General features: G+C 42.6%; 1 protein-coding gene and 1 long non-coding RNA gene across 5 annotated transcripts in view; one reads left to right on the forward strand and one right to left on the reverse strand.

The window, feature by feature from the left end:
• LOC115567734 (uncharacterized) overlaps positions 1–27,598 on the forward strand; it is a 56,025-nt gene that overhangs the window by 19,115 nt on the left and 9,312 nt on the right. The gene's annotated exons all lie outside the window — the stretch shown is intronic.
• Positions 1,252–23,979, reverse strand: zbtb16b (zinc finger and BTB domain containing 16b). 3 transcript variants are annotated; one of them, XM_030394515.1, is made up of 7 exons: positions 23,822–23,974; positions 21,251–22,499; positions 18,683–18,780; positions 16,226–16,312; positions 7,152–7,322; positions 5,862–6,029; positions 1,252–3,933 (listed from the first exon to the last, which is right to left on the reverse strand). In XM_030394515.1, exons 2-7 carry the CDS (start codon positions 22,411–22,413, stop codon positions 3,704–3,706), a joined length of 1,917 nt encoding a protein of 638 aa, XP_030250375.1. In that variant the 5' UTR covers positions 22,414–22,499; positions 23,822–23,974; the 3' UTR covers positions 1,252–3,703. The 3 variants fall into 3 exon arrangements, with proteins under 3 accessions (XP_030250375.1, XP_030250381.1, XP_030250388.1); XM_030394521.1 differs by lacking the exon at positions 23,822–23,974 and adding an exon at positions 23,543–23,815; XM_030394528.1 differs by lacking the exon at positions 16,226–16,312 and having other exon boundaries at positions 23,822–23,979.

Here is a 27,598-nt window from a genome sequence, read left to right on the forward strand (position 1 = left end):
AAAGTTTACTTTCACTGTGCTGAGCAGGGAGCGGGGTAAACCTGATGTACTGATTCTTACCTCCTCTCACATCTGGGATAAAACACAGGCCAGCTGTGGCTCTGGCAGAGTGCCATCAGAGGTCACCACAGAGCCTGGAGTGACTCCAGCTGTTTGCAAGTAGTCCAGATGACACATAAACTCTATAAACAGCTTGAGACTGTGAAGGTTTGTGGCAGGAGCCAATAAACTGTTAAGAGAGATCAGCAGCATTGTCTGTGTCCAGCAGTGCTGTAAAAGTGAAACGTTGAGTTAGAAATGGGACCACAGAGGCTGTAGAGAGGAGCTTCCATACACCAGTGATACCAAAGGGATACATATACCTTGGGGGTCATTTTTACGGGTAAAAATAGCCATATAGTGAGTCATTTGACACACAGTGTGTGATTGATTAAGCATGAAAAGAAATTAGCAAACAACAGCCTGAACAGTTAGTTTAAAAACGGCTAACATTAAGAGTTGAAATAGCTAGCTAAAAGTAAGCTATTGGATAAACTGTTGAATTATTAGCTAAAAGAAGGCTAATAGATAAACTTTTGAATTATTAGCTGAAAGAAGACTAATAGATAAACTGTTGAAATAGTTAGTGTAAAGAAAGCTAATAGATACACTGTTCAAATATTAGCTTAAAGTTGGCTAAAAGATAAACTGTTGAAATAATTAGCTTAAAGAAGGCTAATGGATAAACTGTTTAATATACTTAACTTAAAGTAGGCTTGAAGTAATAGATGTCAGTTAAAATAGATTGCTAAAAGTAGTGAACAACAGTTGAAAGCCTACGCTACAGAAATCGTTAGCTAAAGGCAAACAGAATGTCTTCATCAGGTGTTTTTTTTTTTGTCAAAATAGCTAAAAGTAAAGGCTAAATGGTCAAAAACGCTATGGCTAAATGGTTGAAAGGCCCAGCAGCTGCCAGTCACAGTGGTATAAATTGACTATGAATGAAAACCTGACCAGACCAATTTAAGTGTTCAGTGTTCAGTTGAATGAAGAAATAGCCCCACATTATCCACTTTTATAGAATGAATTGTGTTAAATAACGTCCGGTTTAAAAAAAATTCAAACAAACGCATTTGGATCGTAATGGGTGTCAAAGAAGGGGTGAGCTCATCAGCAAGCGGCTAAAGGGGACGGGAAAGGTCTGGACGCGCCGTCACACAGCGTCTTCCTACTGAATGCAGACGGCGGAAACAGCAGGCAAATGAGACGAGATGCATAAAATAGTAACTTGTTTTATTTCTTTTTTTAACCATGCCACCGAACACTGACGCATACAGAGTTGTGCCTGAATCCACACTGAGAAAAAACACTTTCACACACTGTGTTACAAAGCTGTAATGAAGTAGGGATTTTTACTGCACACATGGCAAGAAGAACAACCCTGATTGGATACCAGGTCAAGCTTTGATCTGGCCCTGAGGTAGACAGACATTGACATAATCTAAACAATGCTAATCACATCCTTCTAGGACACATCAAATAAAAGGACATCTGCATTATCACAACATAGAAAGATCAAAGAAAAAACCCCTTTTCAAACAAAAGTGCTCTATTTCTTTTGGTCCACCGAGGAAATCCAGTTATAGTGCATGTTCATGTAGAATAGATACAGTGAATGTGTGTTCTCATGGCACTGAGTGTTGTTGGCTACTTAAGAAGGCAAAATGCCCACAGACGCCAAGTTTTGCTATACACACTGTTGTTTTTTTTTTTTCCATCCAGAGACCTCAGCCCATTGTCACTTTGAAGGGAACAATTGGATACAAGTTCCAAGCAAATGTTTTTTTCTTTTTTTTCTGATGTAAAAGTACACGCTTGTCTCAGAGGATCAGCCACTATCACAGTATGTTGCTTCCAGTTGCAATGTTCAGACAAAGTGGATCTACATGGCAGTCTATCTTTAATTAAGTAACAATAAACAAACACCCAGAAACAACTACCAAATAGCACAGACCCATGTACTCAAGCACATCGATGCTCTACTTATAAAAGAGGCACAAGGGAGGGATCTTAATCAAATCAGAGACTTATAAAACACACACATTAAGATGTCTTTTTTTCTCAAATCATACCAAATGTAAACAGATAGCAAATTACTGTAATACAAAAATACAACATGTTTTTAAATCTATAAGGCCCGTGTTAGGCTCACATAAGGGAATAACATACCATGACAGTTTGTACATTACAGCTACACTATAACTGACAAATAACCTGCTCATAGTGATTCAATGTCAGAATTTTCTTTTTCAGGTTTTTGTAAAAAACAACAAAAAAAAAAAACAACAACAACTTTTCAATCTTTTCTTCAGTTTTTCTCCTAGAAAATTCTGATTCTGTGATTTTTATAAGACATCTATATATAGTTAATGATAAAAAACTACACATAAAAGCCATGTTGAGGCCTTTTTTTTTTAACACACTGTTTGACCATTTAAATCAGGGTGTATTTGTTAGAAAATTAAAACTACTGTCGGGTGAATAATTTGCAGTAGGTCTAAAACAAATGGTTGAAAAGTGAGGAGAGGTAGAGCTTGCTCTACTAGAAAAAAATCATAACGAGAGACGCCGACTGTGTGATGAAAACCAGCACATATTTGGTAACAAATAAACAACATATAAATAGCAAAAAACCTATTACATTGCGAGAGAGAAACTCAAATTGTAAGCCAGCTATCTCGAAAAAAAACCCCAAAACAATAACACCCACTGCAAAGAAAGACAAGGCAATTAAAGAGATCAAGCTTATGAGGTCAAAACGTGGCAGCCATTCAAGTAAAACATGCAGAAAATAAACAACTCCAAAATAAAAATCCAACAGCAGAAAATAAAACTGAGAAAGTCACAGGAATTCAGGAGAGAAAAGTGTTGCAAGGTTCAGCCAAATCAAGCCTTCGTGGAATTATTTTCAACATCTACGGCACAATCATAGAAGATGACTCAGGTTTTGCCTGATGGTTTTTAGCGATCAATCAAAAAAAAAAGCTCCTGCTACACATACAGGTCAGCAGTTGCAGCCATTGTGGCATCGATTTTTTAACCACAGTGGATCCATTAGAGATACAGTTATTATCAAAACTGTGTGTGTGTGTACGTTTGTGTGCACTAGGGCTGAAACGATAAGTCACCAGGAGAGGAGATGTCGACAATTTGTATCATCAGTTTGAACGTTTGAGTCAATTTCCGGGTGAATTGCTGATCGTTTTCAGTTTTCCTGCTTCTGAAAATATGAGAATTTGCTGCTTTTTCACATCGTTATAAACTGAATCTCTTTGGACTGTTGGTCTGACAGAACGAGTTGTTTGCAGTCACCAAAATGTGAGGATTTTCTGACATTTTTCAGATTCATCACTTAAGTAGTAAAAAATAATCTAATTTGACAATGAAATTAATCATTAGTAGCAGCCCTAGTGTAGCATGTACACACATTTTGTAGTCTTGCTTGCATGTCTCCGCTGTCAGGTAAAAACCTTGTATCTCCTAGAACGACAACTTCCCACAATGCACTTTTCAGTCTATCCAAAAGTATTTTTTATTTTTTTTAAAACCTAGATAAACATGTAATCTTTCAGCATGAAAAAACAGCAACACTGGAGTTACGAGGTCTTCACCCGACACTGACGTGTGTGTGTGAGAGAGACTGTGCATTGGGTCCAAGTCCTGCTCAGACGTAACAGACGTACAGGTAAGTCTTTTCTATCCTCCAGTCCGCCGGCACGTCCTCTGGTTTGTGGCCCTTCATGTGCTTCTGCATGGCGGCCAGGCTCGGGCAGAAGTCCTGGCAGATGGTGCACTGGTACGGAGAGGCTCCGTTGTGAGTGCGCAGGTGCTTGATCATAGCCGAGTAGTCTCTGGACCGTTGGTGACACAGCTTACACTCGAATGGCTTCTCACCTGAAAAATTCAACAACAGAGCATTAACCTTGTAGACCCGGAGTCAGAGGCCTGCCAGGTGAAACGGGATTCACCTCTACTTCTAGTCCACTGTACTGTCCACTGTCGTATTGTGTGTTGCCTGTCTGTTTGCGCTACAGGATTAGACCTATATCGGTTTGCCCTCAGTTTGATATAAGATATTGTCCAGTGAGCGTCATCCACCGTGAATACGACAGCAGTTTGTCTCTGACCTCAGCGAGGAGTCAGATAGCAGTCGGTAAAAATCTAACCTGAAATAAAATGTAGAGGTGCATTTCTATGATTTCATTTGATGGTTCTTTAGTGGGGGATTTTTCATGACAACATAAACAGAGAAACACATAATCATTGCCAATAATAATAGTAATAATTATAATAATCATAATTATAATAAGAGCCAGACCAATACTCTATTTTTGAGGCGGATATCAGGAAGTAAACAAATTCAATATCAATATCAAATATCGTCCAAAACCTTTTTTTTGCAATGATCCCTCAAATGTGATTATCAGACATTTGACAAAGATATGTAAGGCAGGCAGGATATTTTATAGTTTAACAATAAACTTTACTGTCTAAAGTGACATTAAGGAAGTGGAAATTAATCTCATCTCATGCAGATACTGCTATATCTGTGATAGACCGATAATATCGACCACTGGATATAATATTATTATTATTATCAATCATACAGAAAGCGAAACAAAAATTAAAAAATGTTTTTACAAATAATTAAATAATTAGGTGTATAAAAATAATTCAATATGCATACACATTTTTAATTTACGAACGTATTCAGTGTAGTATTTTTGGGGATTCTCCACAGTTCCTCTGACAATTTCCAGCCACTCTTCCTGTTTTGGAATATTTTCTTGTAAGGAAGTATGATATATATTGGACCAATAAATTATCGGCCTGATATTGGGGAAATTTACATTGTCCGCTATTTATCGTTATTTGTTAAAGTTCAGCAGCAGAAGAAAAAGAAGAGGAAAAAGCCTGTAAGTTTTAACACAACAAATCTTATTAAAGCTGTTGAATATGAATCATCCATCTCTGCTCACTACATCTCTGCCTCTCTTACCCTCAGGTGTGCATTAACCGCAAGTTATGAACTCCTTTTTAAAATACAATATTCTTAATTCCTGGTAACAGCTTTCCTTGTTGTTGCAAGCAAAACTTTATTCAAGCAGAAAAATATTCTCTCACTGTTCCCACGACACATCACAAAGCAGGTGTTTGGGATTTCATTCTCCAAAATATTTTAACAGCAGCATTAACATCGTCCCAATATCAACATTATCTTCATACAGTTCCAGAAAACAGAGTGGTCAGCCTCTGTGCTCCCACACAGCTGCCCACAGTGCGCAGCAAGTTGCCAGCTTTTTATTTTGAGTCATTATGAAAAAGTGAGTTACATTCGTTCCATGCTGATGTTTGGTTTTGTGGGAGCACGTTGTGTTTTAGACATCCGACACCATTCTTCATGTGTTGAAGACACCCAAAAGCTTTGCTTGGATATAAAATGATTCAATATAAAGGTGCTTTTCTCTTAGATTAAATGGTTTTAAAAGCAGCTAAACTACCAAAATTAAATGGTTTGGATTAAGGTCCTTTATCGTAAAAGCAGTTTTTATACTCTTAAAAATTATATATTTTTTCCAGGACACACAAAATTGTCCAAAAGTCAGAAATGCATTAGACTGACTCTCAGTATTTTCTGAGTTCCCTGCCCTGTCTGTGGCACTCAGCTTCAAGTGATTTGTTCCAACTGATGATGTAAATCTTTAAAAACAGGTCATAAATATATAGTTCCAAAAAAGCTTGGCACTCTGGTTTTCAAGCACTCTCAAACAGCAGTAAAAAGTAGCTTCACTGGGAGATATTTAACGTCTCAGAGCTCTCACCTGTATGTACACGGTAGTGTGTTTCTAGCTGGTGTTTGAGGCTGAACCTCTTCCCGCAGCCGTTGCACTCGTAAGGCTTCTCTCCTGTGTGGATGCGTTTATGGCCCCTCAGCGTGCCATCGTCTCTGAAACAGCTCCCGCAGAATTCGCACTCGAACGGGTGATCGCCTGAAAACACAGTCGTGTCACAACAGCGGTGGCAGCCACAACACCAACACACAGCAGCAGCAGCAGCCCATTATCGTGAGATCGCGTCAAAGGCTAACTCTATCCTTGGCACGACATGGTATGGTGCAAATGTAGCTGCATAGGTCAAACAGTCACAGAGCTGTTTTCTGCACATGCATATCGAGCGGGGGAAATAATGTGCTTTCATACGTTGCTAATGTTATGACACGAGGACACTCCTCTTGGCTGTCTGCTAATAGCTAATAAAAGCCCTTCAGGCATGTGCTGCTCTGTTCTCTATACTGTAGTTAATCTATTTCTCTCCTAGGCTGAGGATTTGACTCATCTCCAATGACCTATGTGCCTCATTATCTCAGTGTCCACAGCAACAGCCAAGTCAGAGGATACATTGCTCTCCTCATTACAGGCCGATTCTCCCCAATCCCCCACCCCACTGTGGAGCAGATGACATTTACAAAATGTTACTTCCAAGCAGAATGGCATACAAACAAGATACGCTGCCATGGCCAAAACTCCCTTCACTTCTGTCTCTTCACATCAATTATGTATTTCTCCTGTCTAGACATCAAGCCGTCGTGACAGCTGGGAGTGTTATTTAAGGTAAAAGAAGAAAGGGGGACATCTTTTCAGTAAATATCTCTCCGTCTCCTGCGGCACCAAGACTCACCCTCGGTAGAACACACAGACAAGTCATTTCCATTTGCTTTTCCTTCAATATTTATTTGGGTTTCCTCTATCATTTTGGGTGAACCACACTAGAACTGACAGCCGTGAATTGCAGAAGCCCAAAGGCTGTCTAAGAACCCAAAATATAAACAGGATGAAATTGCCCAAAATATGCACCGGCCATAACGGTACAGTGCTGTCATCAGAGAGGTGAGTCATCTTATAGAGAACGGGAAAAGGGGGCTAGGAGAGGATGCATGCAAATTGACTAAAACCTTAAAGCCAGTAACCTAAGGAAATTAACCCACATACGAAAATAAATACCGCCGTCTTTGTCCCGTTCCACCACACGTGTTTAACGCCACATGTTTATGTTTCATGACAGGCGATAACTCCACAGATAACCGTGATGCCGCAAACCAATCTGTTTCTTACCCGTGTGCGAGCGCAAGTGTCTTTTGAGGGTGGTGTGGCTGGGGAAGGGGCGCTCACAGTGGCTACAGATGTAGCTGTGCATGCCTGCGTGGACCTCCATGTGCTGCTGCAGGGCCTTCTGGGTCTGGAAGCGCTTTGCACACAGCAGACAGAACACCGCCATGTCAGTCCCTGGAGAACGCACAAGACACAGACACAGTTATTTCAGTACCATACACAGACAGGGCCTTAAGTGGGGAAACTGGGTCACTTCAACTTTGTGTGAGTCCTCTGAGGGAAAAGCTTCTTTCAAAGAGCAAGTGCCTCTACCTAAACTAACTCCCCTAAAAGCCCAGAGGCACTTTCAACTGTGAGTCTTTATACGTTCTATTTTAAACCATGAAAGTCATTGTTTTCTTTAAGAATTTCCCACACAATGCACAGCATGCCAATCACACAATCAATGGCTCCTTCCTGGTGTGTTAGATGTGTAATTATTCTCTTCATTCCCCATCAGGAGTCAGCTCCAGCCTGTGAAGTCCTCTGTCTCTGTGCTCAAAGAGCGGCTGATAGTAGCTCCACCCTAAATGATGCCTACACTATGCGCTCTGTGCAGAATGTTAAGTAGTGATATCAAGCCATTAAAGGCAGGACTGCAGGAAAAAACACAATCCAGTTTAATCCTGTGTGTGACCTGGCATCTCTTTGGGGCTGCTTTCCTGTTGCACGGAGTGTGGAGAGGAATACAGATAGGGAGACGCTGGCAGGGTAGCTCCAGTCAAAATGGCTATGTGAAGAAGATCCATTGGCTGTCATACAGTCAACACTTGATCTACAGGCTGTGTACGCCAGCACTCAAATCCGTTCTGGCATTCAGACCCATGCAAATTCATATGTGTGGTAAGACTGAGGGGCTGGTTAATCAGCTGCATTGGAAATAATGTGCATGTCCTGGAGAGTGAGGCTTTAATGCGAGATTATGAGGTCCTTATTTCTCTGTCTGCTCAGGTTGCAGATCATTTACAATGCTAGCAGGTCCCATTGCTCCTGACTCAGATTCAATCAGACATCTCCAGCGGAGGATCATTAGTAAACAGAGGACTGTGCCAGCACTTCATTGGAATTCAAGTGGGGTTGCTGTGTCGCATTTAAAATGCAGTCTGATGAGGTCCACTAAATCAAATCATTTGTTACTGTTATTGAAGTGCCTTGAGGCAACTGGCAATTAAATTGGAATTAACGCAGGGAAAGGGATACAGCACACTCATACTAAGAGGGAAGAGTGTCAGACACTCGCTTTAGGTTCTATCAAGTTAACAGACAAGCCTGTTCAAAGTGGAGGGAAAAAGAAACAAACCAGGCAAATTCACATTTTCAGGGATAAATCAGAAACATTCACTGCGTATTGTTTACTAATCCATGTATCACTGTTTGCTCAGACAATGCAAGACGCCTTTTTGGACCTCGCATTTCACGGATAAGTACAATTTGGCATAAAATGACAAAGCTCCTTCGAAAATTACGGGGCTTCTTTTTGAGCCTAGTTTTGACAGTTTTGTTCAATGGCACTAATAGAACTGATCATTCGTAATCATTAACGGAAAGAAGACAGGATGAAAGACATTCCCTGATCTTAACAATCCTGCAGGGAGGCGATCCGCTGGAATGAACTGCACCTGTTCAGAGGCTTTAGCCTGTGGACCTTTGTACAAAGGGCACACAAAGAGGTCCAGGCCCTCATTGACCAAGCCCATTAGTCATAGGCTCCTCACGCAACTCCTACAATCCCTGTCTTTATGCTGTCGCCTAATGACCAAGGCCCTTTCTCACCCACGGATCACAATATTTTAGTTGAAGACAAAAGAAGCTGCATTCTCAACGCCTCTGCGCCCTCCCCACTCCCCTTATCCGCTGACCATACAGGAAATCCTTTCACTGTCGGACCAGCTTCACTTTCTGTCTGAGTCATACCTCACTAAGGCCAGTATGCAACAATGGAGTCCGGATAATGATCTATCTAAAGACATTTCAGAAGCACAAAATGCAGTCTCTGCATGACCTGTGATATGCTGCCTTGATCCACTTTATCTCTGGTATTATCCGTCGCGGCCAGCAGGGGGAGTGCTTTCTGTTCCAATGTGTCCAGCTTAATTTAGCTGCAGGCAAAGCCGAGCAGAGCCCTCAACCAACTGAATAACATATTATCCACCTTGTAGACACTTCAAAGCTACTTTAATCAGCCCACTCTCCACTCTCGCTTTATTAAATATCATATGTTGTAAATGCTTGTTTCGATGCAGCCTGCGTACTTTGTTCCGTCTGCTCTAAAAGTTTTAACATCCCGGCTTCTTTGTGGAGGCAGAAGAAGCCTTACTCCCCAACACACTCGCGCACTCTTGCAGATGTAGGCCCTGATCCCTCTGTCACCAACAATACTGAAACTTGAGTGAAGAAATATGACAAATATTCTGTCACAAGAATCTCACTCTTGATCTCAGGGTGACACACGGTGACAACAGCTCAGCAGTCGTTTTTTTTTCCGGGGTTTTATTCCGCGCAGCCGACGCGGAAAAACAAAAATAACAAATAATATCTTGAAGTGTAAACAAAAAACCTTCGGAGGCAGGGAAGTGTTTGTGTGTGTTAGTGGTGGCATTTCGCCTCGCTGCGCTCTGTTAACTTTTCAAACAAAAAGGATTTGCAGTTGTAGAGTTTTCCAGTAAGCTTTGGTAATAAGTGCAGAGGAGCTTTTTTATGAGAGAATAAGCCCTAAAGTTGGCTGTCATTGCCCCCTGCTTTCTCACCCTTAACCAGACAATGGGCCTGGGATTTGGGTTTTAAGGCACAGGATGACCCCTGACCCTTGGTCCTCAATGGGGTAAATACCATGTAATCAATGGTATTCCTCAAAGGCCGGAGAGTTGACTGAGCATTGTGTTTAGTGGGAGGGAGCCTTAACAGTGGGAATAATGATTTACTTTCAAGAGATTTGGTATTGCTATGAGGCAGAAAATATAAACATTTACTGTGCGCATTATATCACTGAGCTGCTTGTCAAATGCATAATTAGGCCGGTGATTCAGGATGGTTTGAGGTGGTTATGCTATTTCAGCATATCTCCACTAAGACCATGTGTATGCTCATGTGATTTAACATGGTCTGCCTTCATACATCTGCCACTTATTCAGTCCAAGCGAGGTGGGAGCCAGCCACGCTCTCACGCTGCCTAAGAAACAAAACCATGTGTCTAGGCAACCAGATAGGATCATGGTCCTTGTTGGGGTGAAGTGTTCAAGCTAATCCCTTCATTCACAAATAAGCGCAGCCTGTTTCTTTTCAAGCGGCAAACAAAAGTTTTCCCACCCTGAGAATCTGGGAGTAAACCCACTGCAAATTGAACAAGAGATTGTATTCAGTGACGACCGCAAATCTGTATAATTTCTCCTGTGTTAATCTTAACTTCAGCGTCCAGAGCCCAGCAATTAAACTGACTGATTAGTGGATAATTTGTCTTTTATATTTGCTGAAACAAAACAAATAATTGTAACTGTAATTTTAACTGTATTTGTAAAGTATTGGCTGTATTTTAATACAACAGCTAAACAAATCTCCACAAATGTAACAATTTGTGACATTACATCATGTCTACCAGCTATAGTAGAAACCGTGTCTGACGGCTCAGCGTGTATACAGTGTGCACTCTGTCTGCAGGCGCTCTGATATGACTCAGTTAAACATACACAGCCGCGCAGGCTACATTACGTGCTGGACCTCACATGACCCGATGCATTCATGCTACTGTAAGTGTTCATGCAGACAGCGGCTCCCTGTAGATGTGGCGAAGCGTGCACACACACAAACACTACAGTACCTTAAACAACCCCGGGCGCTCATCAGTAGACTGCTAATCTACCCGAGTGAAGAACAACGGACTTAATAATTAATGCAACAAGAGATACGTTGCTCATGTTTAACCACCATTCCATGGATCGGTTCATTGAGGTCACGCGCCGCTTCATTCGCCTCGATTCCTAGAATGTTTTACGATATTATTCCATATCTACTGTATTTCAGTCTACTTGAAATGACATGGCAACCAGGGGCTTTTGTGTATCGGGGCAGTCAGTGCAAATAAATAATGGGGGCACAATGGCCAAAGAGAGCACAGTTCAACTCAGTTTAAGGCTTGTATGAATTACAACTGGGTATTAACAAGAGGGTGCAGTATGACGGACACGCAATTAGGCGAGCTAAAAGGTCTGCAATAAGAGGGCTGCATTATAAAACCCGAGCTGTATCTGAATGGACTAAAGGACTGTTTAATTAGGGCTCAGACAGAAGGTAATATTATTCACTTGATGAAGCAGCCTGTAATGTGTGGAAACAGCAGCAGTGCAGCTGCTGTGAGTACACAAAGGCAGCACTCTTACGGCCTTTGCCTTGAAGGCAAGGTGGCAAAATGGTCGGCCAGCATGGTTTGAAGCATATACAGTCAATTTCTGTGCGTGCTGGAGATAAGCTACAGTCTTGGGTTTTCCAAAAATTGAGAGCTCGGTGCCCCAGAGCCTTGACTTGCTCTGATGAAACAAACCCCTTTGTTGTGAGAGCAATTCGGAGACAGATCCATTCTTTTATTTTGGGCTCTGACAAGTAGGTCAGAGGAGACTATGACAGTGCTGTGGTGAGGAGTAAACAGCAGCACATGATGTTGTTTTCCTCTCAGTCCTGGCATCCAACACCAGCAGCAATCCTCTTGCCCTCAGGAAGTCCTCACATACCCCCTACCCCCCTCTCTTCCCACAGTCCACTCCGCCCCTAACCTCCCTCCCCCAACGCCCCCCTCTTTGATCTCTAACTTCAGCAACCCACGGCCGTTCACCTCTGACATATCAAAACGCTTAAAGAGACTTTAACTGTAGTCAGCGTTGCCAAATTGCTCCAGAGCAAGGTCCCCCAAAAGTAGTATTATTTGCCCTCTAGAGTAGGTGGACAGCAGTGTTGCAGCTGCTGAGGTCTGACAAGTGTTAATCTGCTAAGAGGAAACTCATTTGGCTCACTGGTTATGCCACATGGCAAATTAAAGCCGAGCTGCGCAATCGGCACTAAAGCGCTGAAAGAATCCTGTGTTTTTTAGGGGAATTAAATACGCAGGTTGTAAATCTTTGCATCAAGTCGGGGAGCAATGTTTTTTCCCCTGCATAACCTCAACGCCGCTGATTAAATTACCTGTGGCTCATGTCGGCGGAGAGAGCTGCCATAAGTGTCAGTAAAAAAGGGTCATGCGTCACAGCAGAGCGCGCTGAGATCACGACAAAATGAGAGAGTAATGCCCTCCTGTAGCCTGCTCTGGATACACTGCCAAGCTTGAAACCGAGCTCCGGGTGTTTACAACTCGGGAAGATGAGGGTAGAAACTTCTGGGCATCGTTAACACCCCTCCATGTCCACATCCATTAAGTATTCATACTGTGTGTGCCACCTGGAGTTACAGTTACATGCCAATGCTCCCTGAGAGGGTTATCACCTTTCTCTGACAGTAGCAGAAAAGGTGTGGATTCAGACACTGTCAGGCATATGTACCGTCTGACAACAATACAGCTTTTTTTCCACAGCTGGAGAGGTTTGAATCCAACATGTGCTCTGAAAGCTTTCTCACTTCAAGCTAATGGGGTAATATTCCAGAGAAAAGTGGTACTTCATTACACCACACGCTTATAAAGGCTTTAAAGGTCGTCAATAATGATTTAATCAATGGCAATAAACTAATTCAAAGGAGTTAAAGAAGCTGTTATAATACAGGACTTAGCATAATCGTGTTGATGTTTATATTTAGATTATTATTATTATGTTGAAAACTAGGTCATAGGTTTGTCCACTCTAAAATAAAGCTGCAACTAGAACTGCAGCAATTAAATGATTCGTTGTCAACTGTTTGATTAAGCAACCACTATTTTGATGTTAATCGGTTTGAGTCATTTTTAAAGAAGTCAGAAGACTCCAGCTTCATAAAGGTGCAGTCTGTAGTTTTAGAGAAGACATTTTAATCAGAGGACAAAGATCTTCATTGATGGATTTGTTTGATGCCTAAACAAACTAAATAAACAAAATTGCTTTGTTTGAATTACTGAATAAACAAACTGACCTTAAAGGACAACACCATTTCAAACTGTTTTACTTTGTTTATATGTGGCGGACCCTGCCACCTTTCTGTCTTCAAACCGTGTTCTGGGAACTTTGTGTACTCTGAGAACAGCTTGTTTATTCGCTTATGAAAAAAAAATATTAATATCGTAAACATTGAAAATATTTAAAATAGTGCCCCTTATCTTTTCACATTAACATAACATTTGAGGGGGTCATCTCGGGCTTTGGGAAACACTGATCAGTTTTTCACTATTTTATCCAGGGCACCTTATATTGTTGTGCATAGACATTGCAATGTAGACTAAGGCAAATTAACTCAAAAGATGTCATGCTACAGATGTTTTATTGCTTGATACAAAAGGAAAACTCGCACGGTTCACATTTTCCATGACTAATCCACAAGAGAAGCTGGTAAATTGAATAATTTCATCCGATTTAAGGGTTCTTGGACAGATGGGACCTTGCTGCTGCTTTCATGCATAAAATACACTCCAAGACAAAATCACCCCAATGATTCAATAATCATTATTTCCAAAAATAGCTACTCAAGTTATGTTGTGAAAACTCCTGATATTTTTCATATCACAAAATCAAAAATACCAAATCACTGCAATGTCAGTTTTTTTTCAAATATCATGCAGCCCTGCAAACAACTAATCAGTTAATCGAGAAAATAAATCGACTGATTAATCCACAAGGACATTAAGTGTTAGCTGCAAACTAACTATTGCTTTCATCATCGCTTAATCAGCAGATAGTCATTTTCATCAGTCGATTAATTGTTTGGTCTGACTGACATATATGACATCATAATTTCCCAGAGCCTGAAGTGAGGTTTGCAATTTTCATGTTGGATCCACCCAACACTTATAAAACCCTAAAGATATTCATTTATCTACCATAGAAGGATAAGAAAACATGCAGACATAAGAGAGGCAGGACTCAGCACTGTACATTCTTGGTATCTTGGTATAAAAAAAATAAACCGGAGAAAACAGTACAAAGATAATATATTTAATATTCTACCTCATCAACTTGAAATATTTTCATGAATATGTGCTTATTCTGAATTTGATGCCAGCAACATGTTTCTGGATTTTTGTTTGGATCATTCCTCATGTGAACAGGTTCATTGATAACAGGTGATAGAATCATGACTGTGTATAAAAGGGGGAATCCTCGAAAGTCTCAGTCCTTCACAAGCAAGGATAGGGTGAGTTTCAACACTCTGATTGTGTAAAGGATAGACTAGATGGTAGCACTTAGTCAGACTGTTGTCGATGCACACCGTTTCTTTATCAATGATCTGGGTTGTGGTATTTTAGAAATAGTTACTGATTAATCTTTTCTCTATCAACTAATCATTTCAGCTTTACTTAAAAATAAACCAGCCTTGAGGTATAATTGACACTGGAAATCTTTCAAGGCTTTCATGGCGCTTTCTATCAGAAGGTGTCAGGGGTCATTTCATGGGAAGTTTCTGACTTATTAAATGCTAAAAATACAAAACAATTCACATAGGCAGATAAATGTAAATCAACCAAAACATGTTAAATATAAGAACATTTTGCCGGTGCCAGGTTGGCTACATTCAATTTATTTTAAGGAATTATACTTGTACTTATACTGATGTATAGTTTTGTGTTAGCTTGTGTGTTTGGATTAGCATTTGCTTTAAATGTTTTATTATTACATTGTACGTATTTCATTACATTTTATGTATCTTCATTTATTGTCTGTGTGTTTTATGTTTCTCTTGACTGCATGACAAACGATAAAGTCAAAATTGATAGAGAACTTGTTCATTAATAACTTCTTAACCATCAATAAGGTTGTCACTGACAACTTATAAACCCCTTATAACACTTCTTCAATAATAAAGTGCTGCTAAAGGTAGAAATAACACTCTTTTATAATAGTAATATAAATACTTATTGACTGTTCCAAAAACAAATACTACTCTTATAACCCATTTGTTTTCTTCGGATACAGCTTCAAAATACTTTAAATAAAAGGTTAACTATTTGTGTGTATCTGGACATCATTGCAAATGACGAAAACCTCAATGATTTTCGAGCCTTATATAAAAGTTTGAAATTAAATTAATTTAACTTAATTTTCTCTTGTTATATATAAGGTCTTGTCTGTGTTATGTATCCCTTTTCCTCTTCCTCTCCCTCTTCACACTTTGTAACTTATGTTTTGAAAAGTGCCACATGAGTAATGTTTGCTTCTTCGCTGCTAATAATACAGACGTCTGGGAGTGTGGGCATTAAAAATTAATTCAAAAGATTAAAAACGACTTTAACTCCTCTGGCAGGTTGTTCCATCTATAAGAGCCCAGATTGCAAATCACTTGTCACCGTCCAGGTTTGTGCAGCCGCTTGGCCAAAAAAAAACAAAAAAAAAACCACACAACTTTTGAGGAGAAAAAAAATGTAAAAATACTTGGATTCATCCTGATGCCAACTGTTAACACCAGACACTCAGTGGGGAAAAAGAAGCTTGTAATACAAACATTTTCTTAATGAAAAACAAAAGGTGTTTGTCTTGTTGTCAAGTGTGTGTGTGAGTGTGAGTGTAAATAATTCCACCGGAGCTCTCGGGCGGGAGGTGAGGATAGTGTGTCTGTGAAACTGTAATGCTGGCGCTGTGAAGCTACGGCCGTGGCAAAGTGGCATGCGGTGGGTCTGGATGCCAAGAGATATTAGTGGGTGATATGTGAGAGGGCCTCCCACCTCCCTGTTGATAAATTATGGAGCATCATGACAGGAACAGTTTAACCCAGCCAGCATGACAGGCAAGTTTAGACCCCTGATCACAAGCGCTGTAGTCACGGCTTACTCGACAGCTCGATCCATGCTGCCCAGGTTAGACAGAACGTGTGGTTGTGTGTGTGTGTGTGTGTGTGTGTAGAGGGTGTGTTATTGCATGCACATGGTTGTAAAGTACCTGTGTGTGTTTGCCTGTGGGCTTCCAGAGCATCCTCTGAAGAGAATGTTGCTCCACACTGATCACACACCAGCGCCTCTGCGGGAGCTGTAGATAAAATCAAATTTATAAGAAGGTTTCTTGATCAGACAGTAAACATGTGTGTTTTTGTAATTGTAGAGCAAGTCAGTTAATTTAGCATTTTAAAGGGGAACGGCGGCAGAAGCAACAAGAGAGGAACAAAGGCGCCCCAATTCAAAAGTCACCAAAGAGCCTCGCTTGTCACACACTTGTGCTTTTCAGGTGTTAACACAAGGAAGCAAATGCGCGGAGCACAATAGAGCGGAGGAAAGCGCCATAAAAACACAACTCAGGGACAAACAAAAGCACCAGACAGGGTGCAACGGCCCTTCTTCTTGACAAAAAAGAGCCGAGCTGAAGAGTTTTATTTACCGTGCCCTGTTATCAGTCTCTGAACAGTGAGCAGACTGTCTGCCTGAGAGGCCACAGAAGGACTGGGTGTTCTCTCTACAGCAGACGCTTCCCGCCTACGGCACATCCCTTTATCAAAAAAACAGTTCAGAGTCAACACCCCAAATCCCATCGCATACACTGTAACTACAGTTCCCAGTTCACCTTTGGAATGCCCTTGTCTATTGTGATGAGGACATGAAAGAGACGAGTATGCATACTGCTTGCAGAAACGTTCAATCCTCGTTCTGCACTCACCTCACACCTGCACAGACAGACGCATAGGACAGATATGCACACACGCACATGCATACACACACACACACACACACACACACACATGCACACACAGGCATTCACTTTCACTCTCACGCACACACAGCTGTTTGGATGTGGGTTGGCTCTCACAGAGATGTAAATCGGTTGCAGATCCATACTGGCCCAGGGCTCATTCACTGATCTATTTTCTGCTCAGCTGGCTTTAAATGAAGTTAAAATGACTCATTAAAACACCCACAAGCTTTGGGAACTCTGAGCGCTACAGCCTAAATGTGGTCCTCTTTCAACTCTTACGATGCCTCTATACTCAGACACTGTGCCACTGTTCCCATTGCTGCACACAAATAACAAAAAAGCCCCAATCTGTTCATTTTCTAAAAACAACAATTTTTGAAAACAAACTGTTACTGTTTTGGAACGGCGCGTTTTGTTACACTGAGCGAAAATAAAACTTGGTAGAGAGCAGTCTTGTGTAGTAGTAACACTAGAGCAATGTTGTAGATCCTGATGTTGTGTGACGCTGTCCAGTGTGGTGTGTTGTGTTGTGTGAGATTGTGTGATAAGGGAAGAAGAGAACATAGTGCATTGTCTTGTGCAGTCAAAGGCACGGAGTGTGCTCTCATCCATAAACCATCAAACTGTCTCCAGACGCGGCTGCAATCGTCCTCCATCAAAACACTTTGTCTGGCATACCAAAATAAGAGCCAGCATCGAGCTGAATACCAAATCAGCCCATTAGAGCAGTGGAGCACTCGCTCCTTAGCAACCAGCGGGATCTAAGGCTGCTATACCGAAATACACAGTGACAAAGAAATGAGATCCACATCTCTTTTTTTTTTGTAGTATTATGGGTTGACACATTGGGATGGGGAGAGTTTATGCAAAAATTCAAATTAGGTTAAAGGTGCCGCTGTCGCGGATGTCACTGCGAATTGAAAATCAAAGCGCGTTGTCGAGGTCTGAGCGCAAATGCAAGACAATCCGCGTGTTTAGGGTTATGTTGAGGGTACAGAGGAGGAAAAAGGGACGACTCAGGTGAAGTTTAAAGAAGCAGCTTCTCTCTCTCGTCTGTCAGCAGTATGTCATTCCAGAACAATCCTTTAGAGAGACGGCAGAGAGGACAGGGACCTCGCCTTGTCTATACACATATTCCAACTGAGGTTTTTGTTTTAGTTTCATTTTTAGTCCCTGATCCCCCCCCCTCCTCCTGCTCCTCCTCCTACCATTCCCCCCCCCCCCCCCCGCTCCTCTTTCTCTATTTTGGATAAAGTAGCTGGGAGAGCAGTCAGGTCTGATTAAGTCTGCATTTGGGTACAGTGTGTTCCTGGACACACATCTGCGAGCGAGCCATCACACACGCTTCGGAACACTGGCAGAACACCCAGGCCTGCCGGCAGCTGATGATGTCATCACTCAGAAGGGGCAGAGCTGGCGAGCTGCCAGAGTCTCCAAAAAAACACAGAAACGATTCAAACGGAGAGAGAGAGAGAGAGAGACGGAGAGAAGAGGAGAGGGAGGGAGGGAGGGAGAGGTGCACAGACCTAAGCATGGAAAAGAAAGCATGATCCAAGTATTCCGAGCAGCACTAACTGGTAGGAGGAGGCGGGGGAGGCGGGGGGGGGGGGGGGGGGTTTGTAGTATGAACAGGTGCATTTGAAAGGCCGCACTATCAAGAGGCTTCATAAGCACTGAATACTCTGAGATGAGAGTGTGAGAGTTACTAAGTACCTGTGTGAGACAGCATGTGCATCCGTAGCCGCATGCTGTCCTGGAAGTGTTTGCCACAGTATTCACAGCCGTGGCCCTTCTCCTCATTGTGCAGCCTCCTGCGGAAAAAGACAACCATTAATGTGAGCGTGTTAACAGAGAGACGAGAACAGGGGCGAAAAGCGCACTCGTGATAATATAAGTATCTCATTTCTGCGCCTTTTTTTTTTTTTTCTTCTTTCTGTCTCCCCCCTCCGTAAGGTCTCCCTAACCCAGAAGCATCATTGTCCCCGTAACAAGAGGAGCATGTTTTAATTCCGGCAAGAATCCCTTGCTGAATGCAACATCATTAGTGTAAGAGGCCCTTGGAGTTGTGAATCACAACGCATGAATGCAAAAAGAACACAGACAATAGGATATCTGGCTAATTTCAGAGTGCAGACATACGCGTGCCTCCACCCGCCAGCACTGCAAGACACTGGGCACGCACACACAAACACACACTGACATGCACGCACCATGCATGTGCGCGCAAACTCACATCCCCAAACACACACGCACTTCTCCTGTAACTGCGATGAAAAGGAGAAAAGAAGATGATTCGCTGAAGCTCCGCCGGCAGCAAAACCTATCATATCATATCACACACATCCAAGCATGCGAGGCATCTGTACTGTTATCCTTATATCACCCCGCTAACAGCAGAGAAAATGGTCTCACAAGAGTCCATTATTAAACACACGCCATGGTCCTGCGATGGAATATAACACGCACCAAATCAACATTGAAATATTTAGAAAACACAAGTATTTCAGAGCGCTGACGGTTTTCTGTGCTTTGAGGACTTTTTAAAGATGATAACCTACTTGAGAGTTCATGTGAGACTTAAAGCTTTTTATCTCGAATGTAACCATTTTTTTTTCACTCTTCAGAAAAAACGACTTTAAAGAAAAAAGGCTGAAATACGGCACGTCCCAATGGCCTGGGGGGTTCACGGAGCTGACCATGTAATCACAAAGTCTGAGTCTAGCCAGGGACGCTGGTTGCATTTCATTGCACTCCCTTCATTTCCTGTCTCCTCTCTACCAAAATAAAGACATCCCAAAAACAGTCGGAAAATACCATATAATTGTAATGGTATTATTTAAATTTCTATAAAGGAATTTTCGGAACAGTTGTCTTTAACCATGCAAAAGATCTCTGTAATTATAATTTAATTTAGTTTCATTCCAAGATATTTTAATAACCTTTAAAATGACCTGAAAGGCTGTAGTTCAAATTTTTTGTCAGCCGAAGCTACAAATATTCTTTACATTTTCAAACACAATTTCTCTTTTTTTTTTTTTGTTCCTTTCTTCTAAGTTTTTCATACTAAAGCTGTGCCAGAAGAGAGACGTCTGTAACAACATGACAAAATGTCAATCTGCACACCAGGTGTATGCTCAGTGACCTGGTTACAGAACTACAGCAACTTCATTACATCCTCAAGCAGCGCCACCAATGCAACTCCTTCAACCTGCGGACATCCGCCTGTCTCCATGAGTAAGAAACGCGCATCACTAAATATCCCACAGGATGCTCTGTTTCACCGGGCGGTTTAACACAACTCCGGAGTCGCACGAGGCTGAAATGTCAGCCACAGGCGCAGACAGAGGAAGACTTGCGAGCGTGTTAGCTGCATAACGGGACTTTTGGCTCTCTTGTTTGACTCGTTTCTAATGATTAGCGATGAGTCAAACACTGCCAAGCACGCACAATTATAAAAACATCTGCAACCAAGCTAATGAGAGTTGTCACTGAGCTGGTGTAACTTTTTTGTGTACAGTGGCAAAATCTGATCTGACAAGCTCGTAAATAAAGGAGGAAAAAACAACAACAAAAAGAAAACCAACAGAGCGAGTCGGGGAGCAGAAGTTATCCATCATCGAGCTGAAGCGTCCAGCCCGGTCCCTGCTGAGAGGCTCCTCTCTGCTGATGCAAAGGAATGCATATCAAATAGCCTGGGAGACGGCCTGTTGTGTGAGGCACGCTTCTGCACAAATAATCAAACAGAATTTAGAAAAATCAGGCTTTGTAAATAACAGCGTCACGCGACACCAAGGCCTCTTTATATCAAACCCCTAACAAAGACCCGATTGAAAAACTTCCCGAGACGTCTCACTGTTAAGACATGAGTGCAGGTGTCCCTGGGAATAAATTAACATATTTGCGGTTGCTCCTTCCAGCTTTTAACTCTCAAAGTATTTCAACAGGATGGGGGGGGGGAAAGATCCTGAGGACGATTCCAAGAGACGCGTGTCCAATGCTTCTCTTAACAGCATAATCAACAACTTGGCTTTCATTCATCACGCTGCACGAGCACACGAGCACGTCGCTCTCATCTTTTATTAGACATAACACACGTTTGTCAGTGTCGCTGTGTTGTTTTTGTGCCCTCTTTTTGTGATTTATTTGATTTTTGGATGAGCAATTTTATTTATTTGCATTTTCCATTAATTGAGATACTAAAAATAGATTTTAAAATGTACTGTGGCGCTGCAGGGAAGTGTAAGAAATGCGGTGTTGATGGATGTTTTTGTGCATGTTTACCTGTGCTGCTCCATGGCCTGCCTGCTGTGCAGCTGAAGCCCACACTCGCCACAACACAGCTGGCCTTGAGCCTGGCCCTCGTGCCTCATCCCTGCTGCAAACTGGCCCAGCCTGCTGAGGAGCTCTCGGTGCAGCAAGCCCTGGTGCAGCAGGCCGCTGTACGCCCTGGGGTCCAGCGGCACGCCTAGGGACGGGGCCACTGACACGGACACGGGCAGCATCCCCTCCCCAGTGTGGTTGGAGGGGACAGAGTATATGGAGGCCAGATGTTTCTCGGAGATCCCGGGGAAACAGTCGAGAGAGTTTCCCACCACTTGTCCCCCGTCTTCTGGGCTCGTGTGCAGCTCTCGAGCGCTGGTGATCACGCTGCCTCTCAGGGGCGTCCCCGGACCCTCGTCTCTGGCCTGGTCGGACGCACAGCTTCCCTCCCCGGTGCTGGAGGACCTGCCCTCCCCATCATCCACCTGCATGTTCTCTGATTTTATACTTCTGGCGGGATCCTGGGAGGAGGCCTCAGATAACTCTGGTTGAGGCTGCTCAGAACCCTCCATGTCGACCTCTGCCTCCTGCCTCTTGGGGCTCGATTCAGGAGCCGCCTCAGACTCTGGACCGGGAGAGCTCCTCTCCGTCATGTGGTACAGAGCCAGGTGGTGCAGAGCGGTTGGGGAGTTGCGGGTGGGTCCATCCTGTATGGAATGCTTCTTGGACATCAACATGTGCCTCCAGTGCCTGGCCCGGCTGTGGTCACTGTGGTCTCCGGAGCTGGGGTTCCTCACCGCCACCTCCTCGCTCTCCTCCGCCTGGATAGTCTCCAGCACCTTCAAGCACTGCTCCTCCAGGTACTCGATCTCCAGGATCTCTGCGGCGTACAGCAGGTCGTCCAGGTCCTCGGCAGTGGCCTGGAGCGAGGCGGTGTAGGCGTACTCCAGGATCTGCTGGAACGTCTTGGGGGACAGGAAGTCCAGGGCATAGCGCAGGCTGCTGCGGTGGAACAGGATCTCAAACATTTTGCTGGTGCAGGCCAGGACGGTGCGGTGCGCCGGGAACTCCTGGCCGTCCACGGTGATGATGACATCACACAGGGTGCCGGTGAGGCGCATCTGGTTTGCCCGCTGCAGGAGCGTGCTGGGGTGAGTGGGGTTGTGGAGCTGGAGCACACCCATGTTTGTCAGACCCGTATCCACTCCGACCTTCGCTGAGCCCGCGCATGAGGTGTGGCTGCTTCACTTGCCTTCAGCTGGTTGTGGGTCTGTGGGTGTGGGTGTGGGTGGAGGAGGAGGGGGAGGAGGGTTAGAGGATCATTAGTGGCTGTCTGGCTCACAATGTGATCTAAAAAGGTAGTTAATTAAACTCCAGTGTCCACTCCCTGGTCGGTTAGCAGGAATCACTTCAAATCCCACAAAAAACAAAAAAAAACAAACATCTAATAAAATATTTTCTGTGAAATCTAAGAAACACAAACCCCCCTCTCTTGATCTCGGCAGGGTTTTTTTTTTTTTTTATCTCACGCTCTGAACATGTTTATTTATTTTAATTACGAGCCAAAGACAGACAACAGGTCGATAAAGCGGCAGAGCAACAGTTTCCATTGCAGGTGATTAGTCTGAGGGCTCGTTCGGAGCCGGTCACGTCGCTGTAATAACGTCTGCATACTGAGAGGTGACGGTTCAATTTATCAAGCTCCTCACACACACACACACACACACACACACTCACATGTCCTCAACAGGTAGGCCCTGCTATTAACAAACGCCTCGGAGGGGCTGATTAGTTCATTTAGGCTGCGCACGTCCGTGATTAGACGTGCTGGAGACAATTAAGCAGCTCCGCCAAAAATCCCTCAATAAGTTATAAAACTATCAGACTGACGAGCGCGTGAGAACGGAGCGAGACGTGTCTCTTTCTTTTTCTTTTTTCTTTTCCTTTTTCTTCCTCTCCTCCCCTCAACATTTTAAACACCTTGAACGACAGAGTGAGTGATGATCCGGCTTCTGTGTGTGATGATGAGTACTGTCGGACCCACTTCAGCCCAGCACCTCGAGTGATGCTGACAGGCATCCTCAACTAACCGCAACATCAGAGCGCATCAGGTGCAGACGCGCAAAAAAAAAAAAAAAAAAAAAACCCTCGCCGGTTTTATCCAAACACATTGCGACAAATTAACCCCTCCGCACACGCTTATTTACTGTCTGAGGGGGAAGAGGGGAGGCGAGAGAGAGATGGGAGGGAGACGCGTGATGTCTGGAAAAAAAGGAAATATTTTAAACCCAGAATAATCTTTGGAGAACTGACCCCGGTGTGCGATCCGGTTCTGCGCGTAATCCAAGTTTGTAAAAAATCTAAATCCGGCTGCAGCTAAACTTAGATCCATCCGCACGTGTGTGCCGGAGGACGGAATTTAAAAAAAAAACAAAACAACCCGCCCGCTCAAAAAACAACAATAAAAAAAAAAACAGTCATTATTCCACGTATTAATTTGTTCACACGACACTGTGAAAAGTAGTTGATCAGAGCAGAGTGGGATCAAGAAGCGGTGCTAGTCAAAGTGTCGGCTGTCACAGCGGCTCTTACCTCTGCTCTCCTCACGTCCTCCGCTGATTATCCAGGCAACATCATGCTTACACATTTCACAGTGCCCGCTCCAAACTCAGTCCTGCTCCAAGTAAGCAAATCATCACCCAGCCGCGACAGTCAAAGCAGCGCGGGGGGAGGACAGCGCCGCTTCCGAGGGGCGCTTTCAAAATAAAACCCCAGTCTTGAGAAAACAAACCACGTGTTGAAATGTGTCTGGCGAGCAGAGGGGGGAGAAGGCAGAGAGGATGGGGGAGGCCTGATGAGAGAAAGGTGAAGTGTTATTGTTCAGAAGAGAAAAGGATGGAAAAAGAGCCGTGAAATGAACTGATGAGCTGAAGAAGAAGAGGAGGAGGAGGAGGAGGTGGAGGTGTCTTTTTTAATAATGATTAAGCTGCACCAGTCTTGATTAAAACGTAAACCTGGTTTAAAAGAACTTGATTGAACAGTCCATCAAATAAGACTGTCAAATTGAGTCAAAAGTGATAATTGATATTATTGTATATTATTATTATATATATTAATTATCTTTTTACTTCTAGTGTTGGAAGTGACAAGAAAAGACGCAAAACTTGACTTGTAAAATATGGTGATTGGTCTTTTTCCTCTATTTTTGCATAATACAGTAAAAATCAGAGAAAAGTATGTTTTTTTTTTGTTTTAGAAATAATAGAATAGAAATCGTTAAAGACGCATTTAAACTGTAGAAACGAGCGTTCTTGCTGGCGAGTCAAATGTCTCGTCAATGCTTTAACTCAGATTTAATTCCATATATGTTGTATTGCTTATCTTCATTTGTAGCCTAGATGAAGTTATAGTCTTTTCTGATTATAAAAGAAAACTACTAAACTAAAAATATTTTTTTTTCTGTTGGTACTGTCACCACAATATATCCAGAAGATACACTGACTAAAAAACATTAAAAACAAACAAACAAAAAACTTTTGTCTTTGAAAAAAATGTGGGAGTGTTTAATTTCTGACATCTGAACAGATGATTGCTGAATGGAAACGGCTGAGTAGGCAAGAATTTAGAAAATAGAAAAGCTGCGGCATCCTGGTGACCTACAGTGCTTTAGAGACGCTCACCGTGAGGTCAGCTGAGGTCGAGAATCTCCGTTCACACGCTGCGACCCCTCCCCCCCTTCAGCCTCCAACACTGTTCAGCTATTTGTTAGCTGCTCAGTTATTTCTCTGTGATTCTTTTCTTGAATTGAAAGTCTCAAAGTATTTTCCACACTGCCAGGAATCGTCTTTCTTTGTGTCTTTACTTATTTTCCTACTTAAATGTGACTTAAAAGCAGGAACATCTATAGGTGTTGTGACTAAAATTATTTGAATAAGCCTGTAAAATGTGTATGTTTTAAAAGCAGTGCTGAAATGTATTGATCTACATTAAGTTAAGTTTGAGATACTTGTACTTGATACTTCACCCATGTAGGGGATGTTACACTTTTATCCCACTACACAGATTCATGTTTTACATATAAAACGCATGTTAAGCTTTAAATGCTCCTGACATGTAACGCTACAGTAATATAATAATGAAACACAGAGTCCATTCTTTCTGCATAACTACTTCCTATACTGTGTGATTAGCTGTATGCAGCTGATGATATTTATGTGCTTTTGCAGAATGATGCAGATCATTACTTACTTACTGTTACAAGTAAAAGTCCTGAATTTAAAATGCCTTGAACCTCCTACAAGGAACTTTTTATCCGGTTATGAAATGGACTCAGTTTAATACTGATGCCTCAGTGTGACGCGTAAGAATTGAAATAAATTGTCTATTTCTCTGTGGCTGTTGTTATTATTAAAGGTGCAATATGTTAAAATTGTTGACTTCTCGAATTTGTAATCAAAACAAATGACAGGCAGCATATCACCAGAATAACTGCAAACTGCTGCTACCATTAGCTATAGCGATTTAGCTCAATTAGCAGTGTAGCTAGCAAAATACCTGGGTACAGGAGCTTTGGACGGAAACGGGCTGGGGCTAGCAGGTTAGCATGCTGACTGCAGTAGGTACAACACAATACATAGACGTCAGGATGTCAGAGCTGTTATTTTATTCACATTCTGGTGACATTTTTAGTTTATTTTTGAGAGTTTTCAACTAACCTTTAATGCCTGTAAGTGGGCCAGATTCCAACTCATCCAGATTGGTGAAGTTGAATAACATTGAAAATCTATTTTATGGCGGAGTGCTGAGGACGAACTGAGGCGTATCATAGCCTGAGGAAGAGAAGCTGCTCTATAATCGAATGGTTCTGGACCACAGAGTTTGTTTCTCCATCATCGTTTCTTATTCAAAGAGACCGCCAGAATCAACAAAAAATAAAAGTGCCTGATAGCTTTAAGTAAATGTTATTGGCATCAAAATGTATTCAAGTACCAAAAGGGCTCATGATGCAGAATGGCTCATGTCAGTATCATAAATATTAATATTGAATTATCATCAGGTATATGTGCATCAGGGGCGGTTCTAGGGGGGGGCTAACAGGGGCCAGTGCCCCCGTAACTCTGAGTCTGGACCCCCCTGTGGCCCCCCTGACAGGGAGTCTGCATCAATGATACAATGACAGATTTCTTGCAATGATTCTGTTTTGAAGGGAAAGGCTGAAATAAAGGGTCTCAGCAGTTTACTACCCAATCAAAATTGCTGAAATTGTAAACACTGTTTTGTCTGAATGAGGGATTTATCTTTTTTTCCCGGGTTGTAGGTGCCCCCTTACAAAAAAGCCGGCCCCAACCTGGCCCCCCTATTAAAACTGGTCTAGAACTGCCACTGATGTGCATCACAAATGTTGTGGCTGATAAAGATGGATAAAGCTTATTATAACTGCTTTACTCCCAGGTGTATACATCTATAATACATTATAATTTATTAGCTGATTGTCACTAAATTATATAGTTAAAGTTATAAACAGTATCATTATGAATTTTATCTGTAAAGCAGTAAACTAAAGCTGTCATAAACTCTACTTAGAGTCAGGGATATTGGTGCAATCAAATTGAAAATTAAACATTATTTATAGGGACCCAAAATATTGACACATTAAAAATTCAGATATGTCACAGAATAAACAATGAAGTGAAACACTAAAATATCCCAGACTAACTTTGAGTAGTGTAAGTGTAGTGCGGTACAATATTTCCCTCTGAAATGTAATGTAGGAGGAGTAGGAGAGAATGAAAAATACTCGAGTACCTCATAATTGTACTTACTTTACTTCCATGCCTGCACTAGAAGGAATACACTTCACAGTTACTCTACATCATATATGACCTTACAGGTAGATCCAGCTCTGGATAGAAATGATTAACTTTTTGTAATTCCTGTTTCACACTCACGCTACTCTTACTTTGAAGGCCACATCACTTAACTTCCTGTCTCGTCCTGGCTGCCTGCCGCTGACTTGACCTGGCTGCGAATCATCGCAAGGGCGACGTCACGGCTCTAAATGATCGCCCTCTGCTCCTCGTCTCTCCATCAGGGCTGCGATCAGAGACATCTACAGGGCATCTGAACTACCCACAGCCCAACCGGGTCAGGACCAGGTTTAGTCGTCCTGGAATAAGAAGCACAAACTGGTTACTGCAGGCTGGTTTTAAAAAAAGGTCGGAACCAGTCCGCGTCTAACAGGTGAGACGGTGGAGAAGGACTAAGGGAGGGAGGGGGAGGAGGGACAAGATGCCATCCCGGGTCAGAGCTGGCCGCTGCGGCTGTTGACACTCTGTTGACACGGCACCGGTTTGCGGGTTCATGTCACAT

This window comes from Sparus aurata, chromosome 2, assembly GCF_900880675.1.
Source record: "Sparus aurata chromosome 2, fSpaAur1.1, whole genome shotgun sequence".
NCBI classification, from domain to species: Eukaryota; Metazoa; Chordata; class Actinopteri; order Spariformes; family Sparidae; genus Sparus; species Sparus aurata.